At 34.3% G+C, this 27,463-nt stretch overlaps 1 protein-coding gene across 1 annotated transcript in view; it reads right to left on the reverse strand.

The window, feature by feature from the left end:
- The window catches only part of LOC145260305 (endoplasmic reticulum lectin 1-like), a 70,240-nt gene that overhangs the window by 33,267 nt on the left and 9,510 nt on the right, over positions 1-27,463 (reverse strand). The window contains exons 2-5 of the mRNA XM_080118193.1: positions 21,646-21,741; positions 21,036-21,116; positions 11,637-11,714; positions 2,096-2,159 (exon numbers count right to left, since the gene is read on the reverse strand). Coding sequence (XP_079974319.1) covers positions 2,096-2,159; positions 11,637-11,714; positions 21,036-21,116; positions 21,646-21,741 — 319 coding nt within the window. The remainder of the gene's footprint in view (positions 1-2,095; positions 2,160-11,636; positions 11,715-21,035; positions 21,117-21,645; positions 21,742-27,463) is intronic.

Here is a 27,463-nt window from a genome sequence, read left to right on the forward strand (position 1 = left end):
ACATGCAGATTTTTCTCTTCGATAAATTTTTAAACAAAAGATTGAGAGTCTAGCCTACCCTACTATTTCATTCCTAGGGAATTATTGTTACTACACTAGGGTTGTAGGGTGCTGCATGGTGAATGAATGTTGGACCAGCTGGCTCCACTTGGTGTGATTATGGGTGAGTACCTGAATAACATCAAAGCTTTTCCCTGTCCAATGAAATAAATTGTCGGCCAACTCTTTCTGTCTGCCTCATCTTCTTTTCCCCTAGACTGTTCCTTACATGATGGTCTTTGCAAATCCTTCTGAGTATTTTGCATACCCATACTATCCTGAGTTTCCCTTTTTTCATCATGGTCAATAGGTCGTCTTCATATCGATTCATTTGTTGAGTGATCTTTCTGCGGATTTCATTGTTCGTGACAAGGTCCTTGTATGAGATGCCAAGGTGTCTTCTGAGGCATTTCATTTCTACTACTTGGATCGTCCTTTGTAGGTTTGCGTTCAGTGTCCATGGTAGGGGTGGTATAAGATGAAAGATTTATAGCTTTTCCCAAGTGTGAGCGAAATCAACTTTAAGTACAAAATTCAACTCGTCCTGCCATGCCCCATCTGTAATCTGTGTCAATCGTCATCATAATACGGCCAGTTTTAAACACAATGTAATTACGAAAAAAAAAAAGAAAAAAAATGATTTTTAGTGTTTTTCTTTTATTCAGTTGTTTTTATCTGAAACATCTACCCTTAACCTTTCTGAAATGAATGTATCAGAAGCCAGATGTTACACACACACACACACACACACACACATATATATATAAACCGGCAACACATGTTATAAGATAAAAGTCATGGTCTGCAAGTTGCAGCTTTTCAGATCATTAAAAATTATTTGCGGTAAATATTTTATGATATTTTTATATTTTTGAGATGAGGATTGATAATAATCTTTGTATTATTTGGATTGTTTCGACTATTGTTCTCATCTTGGTTGTTTTTTTTCACAATATTTCAGCTGATGTAACCTCCGACCATTTTCAGGTGCATTCACATTGTATGTTATTGGTGAATAGTGAAAAATGGTTGTTTTTTTTTTGCTTCCCCGACGAACATAGTCTTTAGAAATTCAAAACGCAAATAGCGCCAAGTCTATTTAAAAATTTTTTTTTTTTTTTAAATAAATCCGGGTCTATTCCGTTTCTTTGATATGGTATTTTTTTAATTTTTAACAGCTATGTTTGTTGGAGAAGCAAAAAACCGAACATTTTCTCACCATTCACCAATAAAAACCAGTTACTCAGTCTGGTCCAATCTGCAGAAGTAGCCCAGAAGAGCCTGAAGTCAACCTGCACTTTTTTTTTTTTTTAATTGATTTTTTTTTTCTTAATTTTCTTTCCACACCAATTTTATAATTAATTTTTTCCTAACATTTTATCAGTTAATTAAAATAATTAATTGAGATTATTATATTTCTGATATAAGACACTTTTTCAACAGTTTTATTTTTATCAAATTAAAATTTTTCAAAATATCCGTTATGATCTAATCTAATCCTTAATGGCAGTCACTTGAACTTAGGATTAGTTACAAAAATGTCTGTTGTCATAAATGCTTATTACTATTATTAATAATTTATGATGATCTAATCTAAGAGTCTGAAGTTAACTGCAACTGAAAGTAGTCTTTATCATCATATGTTTAGCATTCATTTTACATTCTGACAAATGTTAGATGGCTTTCAGAAGTTGACTTCTGTAACAAAAAAAAATGATCCCATGGTCATCATTTGGTTATTTTTTACATTATTACTTTTTTTAATAAACTTTTTCTTAATTCTCCTTCCACAAAAATGTTGTAATAATTAATATTTTCCCAGCATTTTATCAGTTAAATTGATGGAGATTATTATATTTGTGGTGTAAGACACTTTTTTTCAACAATTTTATTTTTATCCATTGAAATTTTTCAAAATATTCGTTATGACACTCAAACCGAATCTGCTACAATCAAGAACTTTCCAAATTTGCTGCCTTCAATTTTTGTTCAAAATTTCACACATTATCTGTGGAAAAAAAAGGGAGATTACTCATTTCTTTATAAATATACTTACCCTCAGATCTCTCTAAATTAGAACCTTTATTATAGCCAAGGTAATACTCTTGTATTTGACTTTTCTGTAATTAAAAACCAAATAAAGAAAATTAACATAAAAATAAAAGATTATTCTTAAAGGGAAAGATTAGAAAAATTATGATCAACTATTTTACCAAATAGAATAAAAAATGGTTTAATTGGAACTTTTTAAAAAATTATCTATTACTATTTTTTTTTAATAATGTTTCTCATCAATCTGAAAAATTAGAGCAAATTTCCAAAGCTCTATTGATCGATTGATTGTTTTTGCTGATCTATCTATCTATAAAACTGAAAATGTATATGTGTGTGTGTGTGTGCATAAAGACACTTCAACCTATTTAAACGATTTTTTGATCTTCAGGTTTGAAATTTGGTATATAGTGTATTCAGACAAGTGGAAAAGTTTTTAATCGGTTTCCATCTGGAAAAAGGGCTGTTAAGGGGTAAAAACTGAAAAATTGGTACTTAGGAATCATTGGATTTTTATCTGTTTGTCAACTGTTTTATGACTGCACATGTGCGGTCATGAAACATGACAGCTTCTTTATGTTAATAATGGGTAGGTTTGAAAACACTTTTTAAAGATTTTAGCAAGCTGGTCTAATGGTTATCGTACTTGACTCATTGTCTTTAAGTTTTGGTTTCGATCTCAGCTCGAGTATTTTTATTTTTAATTACAAGAAGTGAATTGTTTAGAAAAAACAATACTTGCATACACATAACTCAGTTACTTTTCATTTTTTTTTTTTTTTCTTTTAAGGAATTTAATGTTAAATTTAATACCCAGGGTATTTCAGTTTATAATAAATAGGAAATCTGTATTAATTAAGATATAATATTTATGCATATTTTACGACTGGGCAATGCTGGGCAGCCTGCTAGTTAAGCATATTTTCCCAACAGATTGCCAAATTAGATTAACCGTATCAATAACGTTGAATGTTTTAAAAGGAAATTAAAAATGGTAAAAAAGAATTTCAATACAATAATGATACGTGTTCTAAATAAATTGCCAGCACTCTTCTCACTGATGTCGTAATGCGAACCACCTCTTAACTTTGTAACGCTACATGCGTACCGTCGAAAATGGACAAACACATAAGCATACATAAATCCGAGTCAACATTTTTTTCTTTCTTGACGAAAGAATTTATTACTGTTACTCTCCCGTCTCGACACAACTTAAAAAGTTTTTTGCTGCCATCTAACCTGGCATGCATTTCTCTCACAGCCGGCCCATTCTTGTCTCCTTTAGTGTAGACTTTTTTCTCTTCTTGGCCCATTCTTGTTTCCTTTGGTGTAGACTTTTTTCTCTTTCCGGCCCATTCTTTTCTCCTTTGGTGTAGACTTTTTTCTCTTTCCGGCCCATTCTTGTCTCCTTTGGTGTAGACTTTTTTCTCTATCTGGCCCATTCTTGTTTCCTTTGGTGTAGACTTTTTTCTCTTTCCGGCCTATTCTTGTCTCCTTTGGTGTAGACTTTTTTCTCTTTCCGGCCCATTCTTGTCTCCTTTGGTGTAGACTTTTTTCTCTTTCATTTTACACGTCCATCTCCTTTAGTGTCGACTTTGTTTCTTTCTATATGGTGCCCCTTTTTTGCCCCTTTTTCTCTTGCACAAACTCATGCACATTTCCTAATTTGCATACGCGTTCAAACGCTGCTCCTGCTGCTAATATAATCTATCCTTCGGCTGCTGCTGCTATTTTCATACGCGCTCATATGCACTCTGTTAAAACTTCACTGTGTTCTCTCAGCTCAAAATAATGCATCACGCCTCAACATAGTACCTGTACACAGCTTGTCTTCTTCAAAAAACAAACTCTTCTGTTCTTCAAGTGGCTTTTTTTTTTTTTTTTTTTTTTATTACATTTTCACCCCAAACAAGGCACATTGCCACTTTGGTGTAGAGGGCTACTATCAGGGGAAACATCTACTGGGGTACTATGTAGGGATTAGGGCAGCGAGATGTTGGTTCACGTTGCACTTGAACTTATGCATGTCAGTACAGTTGGGGAAGCAGTGACCTGGAATGGAATTCCAAAGTCTAGCTGTTCTGGGGAAGAAACTACTGGAGTAGAAAGATCTTTTACATCTAGGGATCTCTACAGTGTGGGGGTGGGATTTTGCAGCTTGTCCGGTCTGTCGAGGGTCTTCACGTCGTGGGGGCACAAGTGCTTGCAGTTCTTCAGAGCATTCACCATTATAATACTTGTAGAACAGGCAGAGGGATGCAACGTTTCGACGATGGGACAGAGGCTGAAGTTTAGATGCCAGTTTAGGGCCTATCAGATTTGCGACTCTCTTTTGAACCCTGTCAAGGAGCGAGAGACTAGTAGCCGATGCACCGGCCCAAATATGACAGCAATACTCCATACATGGGCGAACAGTGGCCTTATAGAGGTACAGGATACTTTCGGGTGTTAGAAGTTTTCTAGCACGGTAGAAAGAGCCCACCTTCCTTGCAGCGGCCCTGGCAATGCCCTCGATGTAATTGTTCCAACTCATGTTTCCTGTGAATGTTAGGCCAAGGAGCTTGAGAGACGTACTCTCAGATAAAGAGTCGTTGGCCATTGCTATAGGTGGTAGAGAAGGTTTCTTGTAATTATTGAATGAAACCAGTTTTGTCTTGGTGGCATTGAACGTTACCATCCATTTTTGTCCCCATTCCACTACTGATTGGAGGTCATCCTCTAGTGTTTCTGCCATTACTTTAGATATATGTTCATTTGTTTTCCTGTCGTGCCTGCTATAGAGTGTGGTGTCATCAGCATATATACCCATCTCAGAGGCAATTTTGTCGGGGAGGTCATTTATGAATATCAGGAACAGCAGAGGTCCAAGGATAGATCCCTGGGGCACTCCCGCATTTATATCATATTGTTTAGATGTACGACCGTCGAGGACAACCTGGATTTTTCTCTTATCTAAGAAGGATTTAATTATGTTAAGTATTCTACCAGTGATACCGTAAGATCTAATCTTCCTGAGGAGACCCTCATGCCATACCCTGTCAAAAGCCTTAGATATATCTAGAGCTACCGCTCTGCCCTCTCCCGCTTTGTCCAGTGAATGGTATATGCGTTCAGAGATTACAGTGAGGATGTCTGCCGTGGAACGGGCTTGTCTAAATCCATATTGATAGTCGGTCAGAAGTTTAGCATCTGTAAGGTGCTGGACTAGAGCATGGTTAATTAAGGTCTCAAATATTTTGGCAAAAAGTGGGAGGAGGCTAATAGGGTGATAATTTAATGGGTCAGTTCTTTCGCCAGAATTCTTGAATACTGGTACTACAGAAGCAGTTTTCCAACAGCTCGGAAACAAGATTCATTAAGGCATTTGTTGTAGAGTTTGGAGAGAACTGGAGCTACTTCGGCTGAGCACTTTTTTAATAGCACAGCTGGGATGAGGTCGGGTCCACATGCTTTGGAAGTGTCAAGGTTTTTTATGATAGCATGCACCTGAGCAGGGGTGATTTTCAAATCGTCTAGCGTGGCGTCTGTCCGCATAGGAAATTGAGGTAGGGGGTGGTTTAGAGGGTCCAGTGTGGAGTTTGAGGCAAATCGACTGGCAAGCATGTTAGCCTTCTCGGTTGCTGAGCAAAGAACCTCGTGATTGTTAGTTAGTGGGGGAATTGTTGATTGCCCATTATTTACTACACTGTTGTAGATTTTCCAGAAGTCACGAGTTCATAGTTTTTGTGCTTCGATGCGTTTTTTAGTGGTTTCCGTAAATTCCCTCTTAGCTGTCGCTATTTCTTTCTTAACGTTACTTCTAGCTTCTATGTACTTCTGTCTGTTTGAACTGGACTTATGTCGGTTAAACCTGCGGAATGCATGCTGCCTTTGAGCAATGGCAGTTGCGCAAGTCGAAGTAAACCATTGGGGAGAGTGGGGCTTGCTATAGAATTTCCGCATGGGAACATGCGCTTCGATTGCAGTTTTGAACCATTCAGTGGTCTCGGTTGCACACTGTTCAGCAGGAAGAGAAAAAATATTTCCCCATAGGGCGTCTCTGATAAGATCTCTGATAGCTTCCCAGTCAGCCTTTTTATAATATCTCGTTGTTTTGAGCACTGGCTCTTCAGTTTTGGGTCTAGAGTTTAGGGCGATTTCAACCATTATCACCGCATGATCAGCGTTCCCAAGTGGGCTGTCGGCTTTCGTTACACAATCATCAGGAACTGTGGTCAAAAACAGATCTAATAGTGATGCGTGTTGTTCTTCCTGATCAGGGAAGCGGGTTGGAAAAGTAACAATTTGCGATAGGGAGTGAGATACAGAGAAGCTATGAGTTGCGCTGCCTGCTGCATCTGTGTAAGTAGAGAATCCAAGCCAGTTTTTGTGATGGACATTAAAGTCGCCAAATACATGTACTTGGGCGCTAGTGTCGAAGGAGAGTGCTGTGTCTATGCTGTCAGATACTTTGTTTATTATGGTGCAGTCTTGGGTCGAGGGAGAGCGGTAGAGAAAGTAAAAGTAGCTAATGTTGTGTTGCATGATTAGTCTAAAGCACATAAAGGCTTGATCATCCATTTCTAGGTTTGTTTCTCTAGTCAAGGGAAGGGTATTACGAATGTAAACTCCAAGTCCGTGCATATGTCTGTCAGAGTCCTTATGGCAGAGTGGGAGATATCCAGGCATGTTAAAGTAGTTAGAGGGGATGGAGGAGTGGAGGTTAGTCTCACTTAGTGCTAAGATATCCGGGGTATTTGTTAGGAGAAATGCTTCGACATCAGCTAAATTAGTTCTAAGCCCACGGATATTTGTGAATGCAAGCCTCAAGGGAGGAGGCAAGTTGGATTTGTTTGACCCTAAGCCTGGTTTAAGCTTATTTTTAGATTGTACTGTCATCATGTTTTTTTTTCGAGTTTCAGTTGGGTTAGGGGAAGCCGAACAGGAGGTTATGCAGAATATCACACATGCATCACAAGTAGACCATCAGCTGACCCTCCATCAACTAGGATTGTGGCCTCAGGAAAGCCCACCGGGGATGAGTGCAGGGTCCCTGTCCATGCGCACCATGGCACTGCAAACAACCCGATATTATTCAACTGTTGATGGAGCAGCCGCTCTAAGCGCTACCAAAGAGTTAGGGCTCCTGTACTACCAGTCGGAAACAGCAGCCAGTAACTGTCAATCCGGTACCCTCAACCCATCAGAGGAAGGTCAACCCAATCTAATTGCTCAGGCATATGTGGTACTCAAGCATTCTCAAGTGCCCAGCTTTAGGGGTGGGGTGTGTCGGGAGTGGGGAAACGGCGTTCATTGCCCTAGACAAGAAACAAGATCTACCACTGGGTGTTTCTGTCGAATCACTGTGATAGTATCTCTGCGCCTGACTAATAGACAAAGAAGGAGTATGGAAGCCGGGCGATAGGCAGGACCTATCTACTCCTTAAGCATTTTAGGTTTGCAAACCGGTAATTTGATTGAGTCACCAGCTCTAGGAAGGTTGTCATCCAAGACTGAAGAGGCCTCCCTCCTCTTTGGTTTAGTTTCAGAGTTTTCCTTCTCCTAGACGGATGATCTGGAAAGATCTACTGGATCCGTCACCACTGAGAGGGTGTGCTCCGCGCCTGGGTTCTAATCCAGGTATTTCTGCGACCTCACGTGGTTAGTTAATGTTATTGGGTTAGTTTGTAGAGGTTATATCTGCTAAATAGTTACACTCCTCAAAGTGAATTAGGGACATTGTTATTTCATTGTTACTGGATAAAGGGGTTGAGTAGAGCTCATGCAGTGTAAGCAACTATGATTGTAAGGAGGCTTGTTAGGAGGAGATAATGTGGTTTGAGGCTTTCTCTTTTGTATATATATATTTTTTATTTTTTCCTTTTATTTTTTTTATTTTTTTATTTTTTTTTTTTATTCATGTGAGCTTGGGTCTAGTATAATATTAGAGTGTGAGTAGGTGTTAAGAATTGAACTACGAGTTGTGCCCAAACTATATTTTAGATGATAGCAGGGCATGAGATGCGAGTGCAATATAGTACGGATAAAACAGTAAGTTTTGAGTCATGTGTAATTTGGTAAATAGATATATGGGCTGGTTTTAGTAGGTAACCTGGTTAAAAAAGGGCATTACTATGCTTCCATTTCCATTGTTACTGGGAGAGGGTATAGGTAAAAATTTGTGCAGTGGAAGCAGCTAAATTTGCTACAGTATTGGATTGAGAGAGACGAGTTAATGTATGGTTAGATATAGTTTTTTAAGTTTAGGAATGGATGATTAGATATGGTTTAGTAGGTTTAGGATAAGGATAAAGTGTTAGGGTATGATTTACTTGTTATTAGAAATTCTGATTTGGTGCCCAAACCGAATATTTAGTAAGACTGAAAGATAAGATATGCTCAGTATAGATACAAGAGGACATTTGATATGGAGTACAGTTATACCTGATAGATATAGGTTATTGCATATGTTGTAAATATAGTTAAATATAGATGGATGGATAAGTAATATTGTATACGAATGCATGGAATTTTGGACAATTTGAGTAAGTTGCCTTTAGACTACAACGAAGGAGAATGACTTCGCCTTTCTCTTAATATCCGGAAGTTTTTATTTCAATGAGTACCGGTTTAGTTTGTGTAATGATTATTGCAATACTATCTCTTAATAAAGAGATATTAATGGTTGCTGTTCATTATAGATTACTTTAAGTCAATGTATAGGACTATGGCTAGTAAGTATTTACTTAGAAGCTTGGTTATGGGTTAGGAGTTTTAATCAGGAGCATGCCTAGGAAATTTTGGTTGTTAATGGGTATCGATTTACGAGTCTGTTAGGGTCAAGGGCGGAGAGCAAGGACCCCTCTAAGTTACGTGAAATGGATTAGGTTTAGTGGCAACTTGAGAAATAGAGCAGTTTGATTTGTTAGTGATCAGGAGAAAGAGAATTTAAGTAAAAAATAAAAAAATTTGTCATGCAAACAGACAATGCAGTCATCTTGGAGGTAAAGTATCTATAGGGGGTACTTAGTATACAACCAGCAGTATTTTTCAGTTTTGAGGAATTTTAGGTACAATAGTTTCATGGTTTGTTGTACAAGTCCGTAGTCTAGGTCAGGGACGAAGCACTTCTAATATTGCAACTGGGTGTATTTAATTTTAAAAGTAGTTGAATAGAGTATTATGAGGTGTTCTACTTAGCTTAGGGATAGAAAGAAAATTTAAGGTAATATTCAGAGTGATATAAGCAATTTCATGAGGATTAGATATATGATCACTGGATGTTGAGCTGCTCAGAAGAATTCTTGTATCTATTTAGAAGGATGTCTTGGTGATATAAGATTTGAGAAATTAAGAGTCTGAGGATACAGAAAGTTGTGAGCTGATGAGGATTCAGTACAGGCGATTATATATAGTTAACAAAGGTGGTTTAGTTTAGTACGCACGTATTGTACATATTAAGTATACTGCTTCAGTTCTATCCTCTATTGTAAAGGAATCCCCGTCTGCATTTCGATTGGTAATTTTGTCAAAAGAGGAAATTTAAAACAGCTTATCTAATTTTTGATGATATCAGTTTATAGACAATTGTACAGACTGATAGAATGTTGTGTCAGACATAGGAGCCCATCGTCTTCGTATTTTGATGAAATGATGGATCAAGGGATCAAGAGCATAGGTGTCTGGAAAGGAAATGGCAGTGTACAAGGAAGGGGGGGGTCACTGATATCTTATTAACGTTATTTTAATTGAAAAAATTAACATTAAAAAAAAAAAAAAATCGCCTTGCGATGGCTGATTTATATTAAGTAACGTACTTAAATAAAGTTTTCATATCCTCTAAATAAATTAGCATAATTTCTTTTTTTTTTTTTTTTTTACCGAGTTTATCTTTACTATAGCATTGACTTATTATTTAAGTGAGATGGGATTTGTAAACTGCGAAATGGTCTATTTAAGTGGAGAAAATTATCGGTTACAATATGCCTGGAAATGTAAAGAATATTTGCTTTAAATTTCATGCTAAACAGTTAAAGCTTGGCTTGCTTATATGCAGCCCAAGATAATCTAATTTGCATACAATCAGTGAGAATTGACATTATTTCACATTGAACATAAAATCAACTGGACGTTGCCATTTTTTTTATAATTTAATAGCTAAACTCTACAAGAGGCGCAGACATGTCAGCATTTTTGATACAATTGTTGCATTCCTTACAATTTTCTCTACAATAATGATTTTTTTCAACCCTATCATTTTTCATAATTTTTGGATATATTCATTACTGTGACATGACAATTACGTAGAGACCATTGGTTTGACTTGAAATTCAATATTAAAAATTTCGGATTTCGCTATTATAGTGCAGTTGCGCCCAATTTTCAAAACCTACATCGCACAACACTGGCAACAAGATATTTAGACTTATTCAGATCACCCCAATTTGAATGCATGTCACATCAGATTGGCAACAAAGAATTCAGATTTATTTAGGCAAGAAATAACCCATACTCATCATGCACACAACGTTGGCAACAAAAACTTGGATTTATGCCGGATACAACTTAATCATTACTACAACTGGAATATTGGAATATTTTCTTAATTACTATTGAACCTTACCGGTCATAACAAAGTCATGGGAGCTGTGCTGTTTTCTCACTTTTTTTGGCATGTTCACATATATTAGATGCATAGAGATAAAAAAAAAAAAATGGTGCTTAGGGTTGTTATTAGCAAGATGGTTAATAATTGTGGACGTTTAGTCAATTGCAAGATGATTCAAATCCCAGGAGAGTAAAGCATTCAGAGGATGTCTAATGGATTATATTTGTTTGTGTGTTTAGAGAGAATTTTCGGCAACTGATTTGACAAAACTTGATCTGTAGATTGATCATGTATTGTGCAAATGTTCTGCAAAATATTCTTTTAATTACGAGATCAATTTAGAAAATATTCTTTTAATTACGAGATCAATTTAAAAAATAGTTAAAACAAAAAAAAAAAAAAAAAAAAGGAGCTGTCTCTTCACAAATGGGCACAACAAACAAACAATAAACAGAATGAATCTTCATATTATTTGCGTTCTTCCGACTACTGTTCTCATCTTGAATGTTATTTTTCACAACGTTTTGATTGATGTAATCTCTGACCTTCTTCAGATGTATCTTGCCTGCAAAAACTGCTGGCATAGTAGATAAAGTAGTAAAAGTCAATTGTAAGTTACACTTTTCTGGAGGTTGATGGTTCAATCCTCAGTGCAGGTCACGCCCAAAATACACCTATACAATCAATCTTTATCTCTAAAATTCAGAAACTGAATGGATTTGATGATCTGGATTGGCATGCCCATTTTACCTATCTTTCAACATGGCAGAATATAAAATTATTAGATAATGAAGCATGCAGGATTTGTGAAAATTTACCCGAGCACATGACCTGCCACCTACTCAGCAGCCCTTTATATTCCGTTTACCCCTTTTTTCTCGTTCAGTATGCAATCCATTTCATGTAAACACAGTAAAAAAAGAAATAAGATTTTGTAAAAAAAAAACAAAAAACTGACCTTTCCCAAATCTTTGTTTTCGTGGTATTGCCTCATATATCGTCCATGGCAAAGTTCATACGTCCAAAAACTGTCAATCTGTCTCATAAGAAACAAAATCATGATTAAATATATAATAAGAACTGAGGACGTGTTACAGAGAAAGATGATATAAAAATGATACAATGGATGTGTAATGTGAGGCTTAAACACGGGCTTAGGTCTGATAAGCTCAAAGGAAAATTAAATCTCAACAGTATAGAGAGATGTATGCAGAACAGAAGACTTTGATGGTATGGCCACATTGAAAGAATGAAAGAGAAGTTTTTCATTAGTAGATGCAGAGCAGTTGAGGTAGCAGGTTCAGTTCATAGGAAAAGGAAAAAAAAAATATGGGAAGGATAATAAAATTGGACCTTAGAGAAAGAAGTATAAATAGAGACCTGGCCAGAGTCAATTTTGTTCAATGCAGTCCAACATGTAAAACAAATGTTAAAATGATAATGATGATAAGGATGAAAAAGTGACAAATATTCAGTAAATCTTTACTTAATAAACGTCTATTTTTAAAATATTTGAATCCAATTTTATGTACACATCCACTTTATAGTCTTGTTTAACGTTTTCTAGCAACCTGCATTGGCATTCTTTGAGGACTGATTTCGGTTCAAATTCCATAAAAAAAAAAAAATTAAATAAATAATATATATATACTTATTGATAGTTTAAACACAAGTTTTCTTGAATCATTCAACTTTCCCCAGCTTTCCACCTCAAAATCTGTGAATTTTCTTATTCAAGAATCACTCCTCTCAACTTGGCCAAATGACCATAGCTGACTGACCATCAAGAGCTCATCATGCTTTAGTATGTTCAGCCTTGAAAACAGCTGATACACACAATCTGATTTGACTCAACTTTGCATTGCCATTTGATTATTGCTTCGGCATTGTGCTGAAGATGAATGAGTGAACCTTTAATGAGTGTCCTGCACTCACCACCACACACCATCATGTTCCTAACACAGCTGCTATATCAAATCAAATCTGTTGGGGAAAAAACATAGCAAAGTGCAACAAGCCATGTAATTTCATGGCAAGTGCTCGACTGAACTCCAAACTATGATTTCTTCTTGCCAAACTTTCACAAAAAACACTCGACTAGCTTGGACCACTACAAACAATTTTCCCCATTCTCTATCTGTACCTAAATCTAGGTGCAGATTCCACGAACAAAGTTTCTTTCCCAGAACTGCCCACCTGTGACACTCTGTTCTGCTTCCTGCTTGAATACAACATGGTGGCCTTTAAATCCAATGTAAACAAGTTCTTGTTGCGATGTGCCCGTAAATAATCAAATTCTACCCAATTTGTACCATTAATGATTACTACACTACCACCTTATATTCATTAACCCTTGTTCTCGAGTGGCCTTTGGGCCTTGATAAGTGGTGACTCCCAAGTAAAAAAAAAAAAAAAAAAAAAAAAAACTTGTTGGGAAGTATTGATGTCCACACACACACACACACACACACACACACACACACACACACACAAGGAGTAATCATCCAATGATCAATGACCATGATGCATCCAGTGCCATCTTCATCGATTTCTATGCCTGTAGATTGACCATGACTTCTGGCAGTTTATTCCACACTGCAGCAACTTTGGGAGGGTTTCCAGTTGGGGAGGATTTTGTGGCAAGACACTTTTAGAGAAACATTTTTAAAAGAAAACAGTTTTTCGATAATACTCAAATTTTGTGAATGAGAAAGAAATATTATACATAATTTAAATTTTAAAATAATAAACAAAATTAATTTTATTTATTCCGAACTATTATCCTCATCTTTTCTTAGTTGTTTCACGACATTTCGGCCAACTATTCCTCTGGCCTCCATCAGGTGGTAATCACGACGGCATAGGAACTCTGAATCTCCTGACTGCATCCACAGCAATTACTGCCTTCCATAGTTGTTGTGGTCTCACCACGTTTTGGTCAAGTAAGCCTCTGGCTGGCTTTGGGTAGGATTGAAACCACTATCTTCAGACAATTCTCACCTGGAACCGTAGAGATTCAACATCTTTATCAACTGCATCACGGGCCCCGAAGAACGAGACGACAACAACTATGGAAGGCAGTAATTGCAGTCAAGAGATAAAATAAATAAATACTACTCATCTCAATGAATTCACATAAATAAACAAAATATTAAACGAAATTCATATTTTTAGAGTTCTTGTAGAACAAATGGGATTGATTAGCTGAGATATCTAGGAAGTCTTAGTTGATAATTTAAGGTCCGTGAATTATATGCGGGTCGGAAAAATCATGATCCAAACTTCTTCACTCAATTGCACAAATTAGATTTGATTAAAAATCATTAATAAAAGTCTATGTTCACTTGTGTTCATTGTAATAAGTTCAGTGAGAAATGTTAGGAGTATTTAAATGAGTTTGTACATCTGTTTTTGATGAGCAGACGATAATGAGGAAGAGCTAATGCATTGTGAGTGCATTAGTGCCAGAGTGCATATGCTTATGACTACATGTGTATGTGTTGAGAAATTCTTTCCCAACACCTGACCAAGAGACAAAGTGGTTGTAACAATGATGTTAGCTCTGCCATTGACTTTGACCCAAACTTTTCATTGAAGAAAAAATCTGGCTTTTTATGCATTCATAGTGAATCAAAAAAGCAAATTTGATAAATTCAGAGAAATGCATCTGATTGACTTAAAATGTTTTTATTTGTTTTGTTTTTTTAATACAGGTGAGTGTATGCACAGAAATATATGTGAAACCGATTTTAAACATTTTTATTTTAGACATTTTTATTTTAAACATTTTTATTTTAGACATTTTTATTTTAAACATTTGTATTTTAAACATTTTTATTTTAGCCATCGAAAGGTAAACTGTGTCACTTGCAACACAACCTCAACTGAAAAAAGAAAAAAAAGAAGACTTCCAATGATTGAGCAGTAATATACCATCCTCCTCGTAATGAGAGAGATAGCTTGCAATGTCAAGATTGACAACAAGACGGTTGTAATCCAACTTTGCCTCTGGTTTTATTTGATGCAGCATTCATCCTTGGTAGATTGAGTTGACTCCTTTTTGAAGGAGGAAGCTTTTGGTGAATATTAAATTCATAATCCAGTTACATTCAGCAGACAAATGAATGTGTCACTTATTGTTGGGATCTGGTGTCAACTTTCTAGACAAACCACTGCACTTTTTGTGAACCCATAATGGCATTAGAGTTTTGCAAATCATGTGACCATTTAGACCGGGTTTCCCAAACTTCAGGACACCATAGAGCCCCTGAGCAGGGCAAAGATTTTTCATTGAGCACTAACAAAACAGTTTCTAAAATAAATATGAAAAACATTAATTTTCAAATTTTAACACTAATGCTTTTTGGGTTCCGTGATTTTTTTGTTTTTGATTAATCAAAAGTTGTTGCATTTTTTGTTATTTCTTTTTCTTTTTCATGAAACTCTTTAAACCAGTAGTTATATATCATATCGCTTTCCAATAAAAAAAAAAAAGATCAATAATTAAATTTCTGTAGCCATTTAATTTTTCCAGATATAGCATTTGGTCCTCTGGAGCCCCTCAGCTTCACTCACAGAGCCCTAGGGCTCTGTGGAGCCCACTTTGGGAACCCCTGATTTAGACAACGAAGACATGGATTGCTCAGCCACCAGGATCCTGGTCACCAACAATAGATTGTAATGAGATGGAGGTGAGGTGGGGGTTGGGGAAGATCTTATTCTTCTGCAGTAGTGTTAATGTTCTGCTGTGCTACTTCCCGGTTGAATACAACATGGTAGCCTTTAAATTCAATGTGCGTTCCCATAAATAATAAAATTTTACACCATTAATGATTACTACACTACCACCTTAGATTCATTAACCCTTATTCTCGAGTGGCCTTTGGGCCTTGATAAGTACTGACTCCCAAGTTAGAAAATAGACAACATACTGAATGACCTTAGCTAACATAGTATATGCAATTAATCAACAACATTAAAAATATAACACATAACAAATAAAAATATAGAACACACAACTAATATAAATAAAAATTATGCATTATTAATATTGCTATGATTAAATTACTTAAGTCTTAATTGTACAAGTCAGTGCAGGATAGATTATAATTCAGAAATTACGAATAAATAAAATAACAATATTATTTCTGTTTGAAAGGATGGTGTCAATTTTGATGACGTCACAAAGGAATCCTTTCTGACGTTTTATTATTACTAAATTTAAATCTGAATAAATTTATCATTTGTCAAAGCTTCATTGTAATAAGTTCAGTGAGAAATGTTAGGCGTATTTAAATGAATAAGTTTATACATTTGTTTTTGATGAGCAGACAATAATAATAAAAATTTAATGCATTGTATGTGTGTGTGTGTGTGTGTGTGTGTGCATTAGTGCCAGAGTGCATATGCTTATGACTGCATGTGTGTGTGTGTGCGAGTTGAGAAATTATTTTCCAACACCTGATCTAAGTATTTTATTTTAATTTTTTATCTTACTCATCATTATATTTCATATTTTCATGTTCTAAGGGAGTTACCTCTATTTTGTCAATTTTTATCAATTTATCAAAATTCCAGGCATTCATATTTTAATATTTTTACTTTAGTATTTATTAATCACCTTTGTCAAATTTCAAGCATATAATTCTAATATTATCTTCTTTATAACAATCTCAGTTCAATTTTTCACTTAATTTTCTTCAACTTTATATTTTAATTAAATTTATTTTAATCCATCCTAATATGTTTGTCTCCATATCTTGCAGTTACTTAATTATTTTCATTCTTGTGTTATTTAAATTATTCAGGTGTTATTTTATTACTCGTAACGACTATTAAAATTAAAATCACTATTTAGGTTATAATTATTGTAGTTTCTATATGTCAAGTTGATGATCTAATTTATTTATTGCAGCATTTTAAAATATTAGTATTAAATTTAACATTCTCTTTCCACACTTACATTTCACCCTCACCATATTCTGTAAATTTTTCCTTTTTAAATTTACTTTAATCAGGTTTTAGGCGTGATAACATGAATCTATTTCTATGAAGACAGCTTTGTATAACATCTAACTTTTTGTTTAATATATATATATATATATATATATATATATATATATATATATATAAAAGTGACCTTATCTCTGTGTGTGTGGATGGTCTCTACAAAACGCCTCCCTAAATTTTTAGTTTATAGACTTGAAACTTGTTATATAGAGGATTTGGGCCTGTGAAACAAATTCGCTTTGGTTTTTAGCCAGTAAAAACAGCTACTAAAGGGTCAAAATTGAAAGAAAAAAAAAAACAAACATTGACCCCTTTTAGATTAAACATTATTTTATCAGTTTTTGTATACATATTGATTTAAGTGTGATGCGGTAACATATAAGGCTGGAGAACTATTTGTTTTGGTTTCAATTCGAACTAATGGCATCCAAGTCATTTTTTTATACTTTTAAAATCACTTCTATATCTTGGGTACAATATGATAATCAATAGAGAATTGACTGTATAATAATACGAAATCTGCGTAAATTAAAATATCATATTTAAACATTTTATGACTGGCCAATGCCGGGTGGCCTGCGAGTATAATATATACAGGGTGTCCCAGAAGTCGCGCACCATGTAAATTTATATAAAAACAAATATGAATATCAATGAATATCAATTTTATTAATCAAAATCACAATAGATGCTCAAATTCTTCACCTTCAGCCTGAATACATGCATCGATTCTCTTTATAAAACTATCTTTTACTCTAATGAGGGTTTCAGTAGTAATTTTTTGACATTCAATTATTATCGCATCTTTCAAATCATAAAGAGTGCGTGGACGATTCTGGTAAACTATTTGATGTTTCCTCATCAGTTACATTCTTTCGTCGACCACATCTCTCGCGGTCAGCAACTGAACCTGTTTCTTGGAAACGCTTGATCAAACGGCAGACAGTGGTATAGCTCAATGGTTTTTCTCGCTCGGGATGAGTGCGGTTGAATTCTTTAGCTACCGAGCGGTATGTAGCCCCATCTCTTCCAAACATAAAAATCAATTTAACTCTTTCTTGCATTGTTAATTTCTCGCCCATATCGAATAAAATCTGAAACAAAAAAAATATAAATATATGGTGCGCGACTTCTGGGACACCCTGTATAATAAGCAGTAATGAATATATATATATATATATATATATATATATACGAGAGGATTTATATAAGTTTCCAAATTTTTTTTATATAGGCACTTTTATTTATAGTACAGACATGAAACTCTAGTAAAGTAATCTCCTTTAGCTACAATACACTTGTTGTACCATTCTGACAACTTATAGAAAGAAGTCCTCTTGTATGAGCGTGTCAATGATCCTCATCACAACCTCTTTCATCTCCTCAATTGTCTCATAATGACAACTGCTAAGTTTTTCTTTCAGCTTAGGGAATAACCAAAAGTCACAAGGAGTAAGGTTTGGTCTATAGGAGGGTGAGGAACTGTCTTGATGCCCATGAAAATGCCTTCCTTTCTGATCTTCTCTGAGCACCCTTGAGACAAACTTTACACAAATCTTCTGCATTTTCAGTTCACTATGAATAATTGTGTACAGTTCTCACACTGACATCAAACTGTGCACTTATTGTCACTATAGACACGATGACCCTTATTCATGAAATTATTTATTTGGCCAATCAACTCTGGTGTTCTGACTGCCTTACACCTCTCATCATCCCTTACAGACTACCTGCCTTCCTTGAATCTTTTATGCTACTCAAAAACTGATGCTTGATTCATGCAAGATGGTCCAAAAGCAGTCTGAAGCATTCCATACGTTTCTGCGATATTTTTTACAAAATTTCATTTGTCTAAAGTGTTCTCATGTTCAGATTGCATTTTTGAAATTCACCAGCTTTGACAATCAGACTTTAATAGGGTGTATTCTAATTCCTGCTGTAGCTGTTCATTTAAACTTTGCATCATAAAAATTGGTCTGTCAACTTATAAGATGTATAGCAATAACATACTGAATTTTCAAGAGTCTGACTATTTTTAATGCCTATATAAAAAAGTCTGGAAACTTATAAAAAAACATCTCTTCCTGATCTACATCAACGATCTTCCAAATAACATCCTTACATCATTCGTACACATTTATGCTGATGACTACCATCTATGGCAGCACATCAAAGGCCGTAAACGACCAAGTTCTCTCCAATTCTCTGTCCTCTGATCTTGAGCATGTGATACAATGGAGAAAGAGGTGGCTGGTTACTTTTAATGCATCTAAAACCAAGTGTCTATCTTTACATCATCAACATTCTGATCCCTCTCTGGCATCAATTGAAATGAATGGCTCTCGTCTTGGGGGCTCCATGTTTTAACAAGCTTCTGGGCTTGACCTTTACTCCTGATCTAAAATGGAACACAAACATCAAATCTGTTGCCATGGCCGCTGGAAAAATGATGGGATCCTTCTATCGATCCAGTAGATATCTACCTGCTGATATAATTCTCTACCTATATAAGAGTCAAGTACGTTCAAGGATGGGGTATCGTTGCCACATCTGGGCAGGAGCTGCTAGAAAGATCTTATCCTGCCATCAAAGAGTTCAAAATAGACTTCGTAGCCTAGTGGGGGATGCCCTTTTCTCTTCCCTGCAACCTCTATTTCACAAAAGAGACATTGCGAGCCTGTCTCTGCTTTATCGTTATTTTCATTGCAAGTGCTCCTCTGGGCTCCAATCTATGCCCCCCCCCCTCCCTCACCAAACATTCACAAGAAACACTCGTCTAGCTGAAAACACTATCAATAATTTCCTACACTTTATCTGTCCCTAAACCTAAACGTAGATTCCATGAACAAAACTTCTTTCTTAGAACTGCACGCCTGTGGAGCTCTCTTCCGTTTGCCTGCTTTCCAACTGACTACAATATGATCGTCTTCAAGTCCAACGTAAACAAATTCTTGATGAACCGTTCCCCTTAACTAATCCAATTTACTAAATTTACACTTCTAATGATTACTATATTGTCCCTTTGACTAATGTACACTCTTTAACCCTTATCCTTGAGTGGCCTCTGGGACTTGATAAGTGGGGGATTCCTTTGTAATATATATATATATATATATATATATATATATAAATAAGAAATATCTTATAAGATCTTTCTTATTTATATTTATGTCTCGGAAGTAGAGTGAAAAGTCTTGGAAGTAGAGTGAAAAGCATATCTTATTTTTCTTTAATATTATTGGAATCTTTTCTTTTTTCCTTGTACACATTTTGTGAATTATTCCATGGATTTCTGCCTTTGGATTATTATGGACCATCTTCTTCCAATTACGGGATGTCTTTGGATTTTACTTGTACAAATGGAAATTCTTTTAACTTTCTTGAAGTTTTACATTTGGATTTTACCGTCACTGGATGTTTTTATCTTCCACCAGACTATCCATTCATGTGTAATCACCTTTTTCTTCACCATATTCCCTCTGCTTCACTTTTTTTGTTTTCAAGTAAGATCTTTGACTTACTTGTTGTTTCATCAAATACTTCTGCATGCAAAATCCGATCCCGCATTTTGCTAATTCCTACCCTCTGATGAGAAGGAAAGTATTTCTTCGAAACTCCGCGGATTAAGGACTATCCATTTATCTAGTGTTTCCTTTTCAGATTAAATGTGTTTTTAACTCATTTCAAAGTGTTTCTTAACATATTTCATTAACTGTTTGCTCATATTATAAGCTCTATTTCCTATTTGGTTTTATCGAGCTTTTATATCTGGCTGAGATAATTTTATAAATATTAATTCTTTAATATTTATAATATACTTTAATTTTACCATCTTGGATCATTTTGGTAAATTTAATTGTCATTTTTATTTTATATATATATATATATATATATATATATATATATATATATATATATATATATATATATACACACAGATTTAAAAATAATAAAGACAAAATAGTCCAAACTTTAGAGGTCAGCCAAATAATAAAGTCTGCAAGAAAGCAATCCAGAAGATGGTAAGAAATCTATAAATTCTCAACTCAGGTAGCATTAGCAGATTCCTGTGGATCAGTAGCTCCACAATGAGTTCCCAATAGGCAATCAATTCATTTGTGATTTGATTGAAAAATGAACAATTTCACCAATTTCAATGACAATAAAAGTATTGAAAGCGTAGAACGATCATTGATCTTCTTTCAATCCCAGACAACGTCGGGTTTCACTTAGCAGTATAAATAAATAAAATAAAAAGTTATAGAGTAGAAAGATTTCACCACCCCCCATTCCTACATACACACACAAAAACAAACAAATGAAAATAAATAAAATAGAAAATTCTTACTCGATATGAACATAATTTTTGATCAAACATTTTCTGCATGATTTCACTGGCTGTTTCCTGAACATAATCTTTTTCATTCTTCTGAAATAGATTATAAAAATAGACTAAAAAATAAATTTTAAAAATAGATAAAAATAGATTAACAAAATAGATTTTAAGAATAGATACAAAAATAAATTTTAATAGATACAAAAATAAATTTTAATAGATACAAAAATAAATTTTAAAAATAGATTAAAATATACATTAACAATTTACATGAACCAGCCTTGCTTGAGTCCAGTGGACAGGAGAAGTCCAGGATGACTGAAAACAATGCTGAGATAAGAAGAGAGCACCTGGAATTCCAAAATGGTCACCCATTTTAATACTGACCAGGCACAATGTTGCTTAACTTCAGTGATCTAATGGTGTGTCAACGTAATTATTATTCCCTTCCCACTTTATGAAGATAGTCCAGAAACAATGCCCTATTAATTAAATGGATCTCCAATTCCTTGAGTAGATAAAATTCAGTTTATCTTAGAAATTGTCTCTCAAAAAAAGTTTTTAAAAAATCATGCGCATGTGGAATGAAATTTATAATCGTTTCAAAGAAACATATACTTACATTCACATTATTGGCGCTTTCTTCTGGAAGAATGCAATGGTATTTTTCTTTATTATTTGTCATTACTGTCACAGAGTGAGATTTGGTGGAATATTCCTGCAAAGAGAGAAAAACAAATATCAATGGCGTAAAACAAAAATATCGCAAAATTGTTAAACTGACCGAACGACTCTGTATCGCATAAGAAGCAAAATGTGAAGATGAATTTCAACCATTTTTCATGGCATTTGCTGTATTAATGCCCATTACAGCATTCCCCACAAAAAAAAAAAAATCTTGGTGCTTGTGCAGATTAGTGATCTTTTAAACCAGCGCATTTCAGGTGAAAATATTGTTACATAATTAGATATCATGTTGAAATTAGTATAAATTCCAAAAATGACAACAAAAATGATCCAGTAGTAGATATGTTAAATATATTTTTAATCAAAACAATTTTTTTTTATACTGATGAATCACCACTTATTAGGGATAGAAGCCACTTGAGGATAAAGGTTAATAGGATGGATAAGTTGTAATCATTACGTATGCCAGCCACTACGTTACGTTCTAATTATTAGACTCTACTGGTAACCACTGCGTTACATTCTCATATTAATTATTACGTTACTTTGGGTTTTCTTTTTTTTTCATTATTATTTAAATTCAATTGTCAGTAATTATATGTAGTATGTATCTTATGTGGGAATTTAATATTCATCAAATTAAGCGATTATAATTACCGTAATTCAGTATTTGTTTACTGCAAAAGTATAAAGTTTTTGTTTATCAAGTATTTGTCACTTATCAATGCATGAAGCCACTCGAGGATAATTGCTAATGAGATGAAATAAATTGTCAGTTAAATGATGAAGAATATTATTAGAAGATTGAAAATGATGAATTAACAAAACAGCAGGAAAGCAGTCCTTTGCTAATGTGTTCCACAAACGAGTTCTTGCTGGGGGAACCAGAGATTATAAGGTTTCATAAAAGTTAGAGTCAAGTTAATTCAACCATTTTAATTTTTTTTCATGGAACTTCTGATATTCTGTGACTGTCTGTGATTGATAGTGATCTAAGAAAACAGAATTTCTATTTGAAGAAATTGTATTTCTATAATATTGTACGCTAAGTTAGTGTAATCCAATGTTTTTGTTTTATAAACATATAGACTTTCAATCTATATATATATAAAAGCGAAAATGTATGTATGTATGTATGTATGTATATACGCTTTTCCTCAATGTCCACAAAAGGCTTCTTTCAGAGAAGCGCTTGCTCGGTTCACAACTTCTTAAAACTTTTTATATCATCTATAAATTGTAATATCTCAGAGTTACCCACGGAGCTCGCCTGTCTATTTAATTTTATTGACTTTCAAACGTTAATTATTCGACAATTCCCACATCGGCACGCGTTATATTCGGTTTTCAGTATAAAAAAAAGCGAAACTCGACTCTAATCACAGGCCGAAAGCCAGTTGTCTCAAGAGAGCTAAGTAACGTTTGTTCAATGTCGACTTCGTCATATCAGACTGTAGCTTTCATTTCGCTCCTCCTAATAAACAGGGAGCGGGTTTTTAAAAACTTTGCCTCAGGGCTTCGTCCCAAGTTTGAGTCCAGTTTGTTCCACAAAAAATCATTTTCACTTAGGATGTTGGCAACCTTCACATTGTCCATCCCAAATTCGTACCAGTAGGCCGACATCAGTGGACTTTTTTGTACCAAAACAGTCATTAACAATGTTTTTTTTGTTTTTAATTTTTAACATATTATAAAGAATTATAAATTATTGTACAAAAAAAATTAAATTAAAACAAAAATTATTTTTCTTATTTCGATTTATCTAATGAGGTAAAAACTTCCATTTTTTTTTTAAATTTTATTACTAAATTTAAAGTTATTTCAGCAAATTACCTGACAATTTAATAAACAAAAATATCATAAAAACTGAGTAACTTGAAAATACTATGAAAAAAATAGATTTTTAATCAAGGAAAAAAATGGCGTCTTTTACTTAATTAAATAATTTGAAATAAGAAAAATGATCTTTGTTTTAATTTTATTATTTTTGCTGTGCAATAATTTATATTGGTTTGAAAAAGGTTAAACTTAAAAAAAAACATTGTTAATGACCGTTTTGGTACCAAAAACAAGTCCACTGATGTCGGCCCACTGCTATGAATTCGGAATAGGGGCATATAAGCTAGAAAAGGCGAAAGTAGAATCAGAGAGACAAGAGATACATGAGAATCCAGTCTTTTTTTGTTTTTGTTTTCTTCTTTAAAAAAAAAAGGAACATTTGACTAATCTATGAGAGGCTTTAGCAATTTAAGGGAATTCCACTAAAAAAAAATATGGAAAACTGACATCCAACAAATTCAATAGATGTAACATTTATTTTCTGGCAAGATTATTTTTTAATTTTTGAATACCTGCATTGTTTTGAAATTTTTATACGTTATGATTTGAAAAGATTTTGTTGACTAATAAAAACTTTCTGGATAACAGATTCAAATTCATCCAATTGATTTGTTTAAATTAAATGTGTCACATTAGCAAAAAAAAAAAAACAAAAAAAAACAAAAAAAAAACAAAACGTATTTTCTAAAGATTGACATTTTCAAAGAAGTGAAAAGAGAACTCGGAATCATGCTGAAATGAGAAAAAAATAATCAATATTTTTATTTTGTTCAAAACATCTTTTAGAGTCAGCAAAATTAGATTATGCAATAGTGTGTTAGATATTTTGGGGGGGGTGAGAGGGGAAGTTGTGCAGTTTCAGCTCTTTCCAACGATTCAGTTGCATCACGGCTCAATCTACAGTTCATTGCATCCAGAGTAGCAATATCAAACCATCCCCTCTTCCAGTATCTGATCTGAAAAAATTGTTGGTCAAGAGATCTTCACTAAGTCAGAGCTTTAGTGGTTAGACAGATTTATTTTGAATTTCATATGGAACTATATCTAATGGTGAAGCTCCAATTTGAGATTTTGGGGTTATGGAGTCACCTTATATGCCATTACTCTCAGATCCACTGATCTGGTTAAATATGATCGGAACTTGCTATGACATAAAATTATATCCAGTGATGAGATCCTAATGTTGTACACTAGAAAGAGGTTAACGCTGACACCATAAGAAACTATTTCACTATTGATTTCGATTGAACCAGAGAAAGGTTGCTTTCTCAATTAGGATCCCTGGACTTTGGAATAGACTTCCAAGAGAGGTAATAAACGTATCAACAGTGTATCAATTCAAAGTGAATTTGGACAAGTGCTTGACTGAGCTATTGTATCCTTTTGTGTAAATTTCTACTACCCTTTCTTTATATGGCAACTGAAGCATGATTGTTTTATTTTTTGTCAAATTAATCGCATTGAATAAAGGTTTGATCTAAAAAGGTTTAACTATTTATAGCTGTGACTGAAATATATTTGCAAATGTGTAACTAAATAAATTTTTTATACCCAATAAACAGCTTTATTTATTATTGCACATGTTTATATATCCACAAAAGAATTTATTATTTAATTATTAGAATTCTTTGAGATGAGTAATTTGCATATTTTATTTATTTATTTGTGGACTATTATCCTCATCTTTATAATTGTGGTTTCATGACGTTTCGGCCAACTATTTCTCTGGCCTTCGTCAGATAGTTAAACGCGATGTCTCTATCCACTATCCATAGTTCAGCGGATAGAGATGTTGAATCTCTACAGTTCAAGGTGAGCATTGTCTAAAGATATCAGTTTCAATCCTACCTAAAGCCGGCCAGAGGATTAGTTGGCCAAAATGTGAGACAACGACAACTATGGAAGGCAATAATTACTAAAGATATAGTTAAGAGACTCAGCATTCTTATCCCATCGCGGTTTACGACCTGATGAAACCCAGAGGAATAGTTGGCTGAAACGTTGTGAAACAACAAGTATAAAGATAAGGATAACAGTCCGCAAATAAATAATAAAAAATATACAGAAAGATTTACTGGATTTTTACCATGTGGACATAAACTTATCTGGATCACTAATATGCACGCATGGGTGTGCGTGTATGTGTGACAAAAAATCGTCTATATTTGCTTATCCACTTTTCTTATTCAATTAAGGCTCAATTCAGTTTCACGGGTTTTTTTTTTTTCTCTTGACCCAAATTCAACAGAGTCAAAACCATTTCTGAAATGGCCTTCTCCCTATTGATTGCAGGTCTTGTACAGCCCTAGAAAATTCACCCTCCCAAGCTTTACCTTCTCTCTTTGAGAAGGGGTTAGTTTACGGTTAATCGCCTGAGACGCCTCTACTAAGTAATGCTGATGGGGCTGCCCAGACATATTTTGCAGGGTCCCCCTTCAACTTCAGGGGTGCTGACTTTTTAATTCTACTTTTTGACTCTTGCGTCACATCTTTCCCCAGAGGAGAGAAATAAATGCCTTCAATTTAAGCATGAAATCAACAACAATTATGAATCACTGTACCTGGAGGATTGTTTATGAAAACAACTACAAAAAACAACACGTTTATACACCCACACAGGTTTTGAGTGGCAATATAAAAAAAACAAAAAACAGGTAAACTATACAAATAAGGTGGCACACTTAAAAGTAGCCTGAATACTAGTTGAAAAATGTAAATGCAAGTACAATTTTTCTTTGTGTATTTTTTTTTTAAAACAAAAGTAAGAATATTAAAATATGCATTCAATATTTTTTAAAACATTATTTACAAACGAACGTTTTTATTTTCTCTTCACCAAAACTTTTTTTTTTTAGATTGAAATATGATCGTCAAAAAATTGATTTTTTTAAACAAAGAAATGTTTGTTTTGACAAAACAAAATCTGTATTGTATTGGCATTTCAATATAAATTTAAACAACACTTCCATCACGGAGAAAAAAAAAGCTTAACTTTTTTTTTCTTTTACTTTTTACTTTTTTTCACCCCCAAACAAGATATATTGCCACTTGGACATAAGAGGCTTGGGATTTGGGATCATGTCTAATAGAGGACTGTACGGAGTTGAGCAGTGAGTTGTGCTTGTTTATTTGCTTGTTTTTTGTTTTATGGCATATCAACCCTTTTAATGCCGAATCCAGTGATTTTGAAGAACAATCTTTTAATAAAGTATATTTGTTTTGTTTTTTTAAGTCGGTTGCTATTTAACCCATAGTTGGGACCCTAACAGGTATTATCACTCTGAGTCAGAGTGGACCTGGGAGCAATGGCAATTAAATAATAGCTCCACACTCGCCAAAGCCTGCAAGCTGGGGCCTCACCATCGGATATAGTTTAAGGTCAGTTAGATGTGTGTTCACATTACGTATAAATTTCTGTATGTTAGTACAGTCAGGGAAACAGGAAACAGGGAGGTAATTTCAAATTCTAGGCATCTGAGAGAAGAAACAATTAGAATAGAAAGATGACTGTATGCCTTTAAGTAGTTCTTCCCTGATAATAGGGATGACACCCAACAGCCATTAAAAACCCTACCCTACAGAATGATCTTCATAAAATCAGTCTTCACCTGGATCAAAGCTGCAATCATGTCAAGTTAAAAAAAAAATACATTACGGATCACACTGTAGCTAGAATATAATGTATAAGAAAAAGAAAACTTGCAGATAAAATGATATTGGATTACAAGACTCTGCAATATTTTGAAAAAAAAAAAAACTATTAAAGAGAAAGCTGTTCTATACACAATTTATTGCTTTTATATTGTATACACAGTTTAGTGTATGTGGCCAGAAGTTACAACTGTAAATTTGTCTTTTAGTTGAAAAGAATTCAACAAAGTTGGTCAGTGTTGGCTATTAATAATTCTTTCTTG

Source organism: Euprymna scolopes, chromosome 36 (genome assembly GCF_053919585.1).
Source record: "Euprymna scolopes isolate OS-2025 chromosome 36, ASM5391958v1, whole genome shotgun sequence".
Classification (NCBI taxonomy): domain Eukaryota; kingdom Metazoa; phylum Mollusca; class Cephalopoda; order Sepiida; family Sepiolidae; genus Euprymna; species Euprymna scolopes.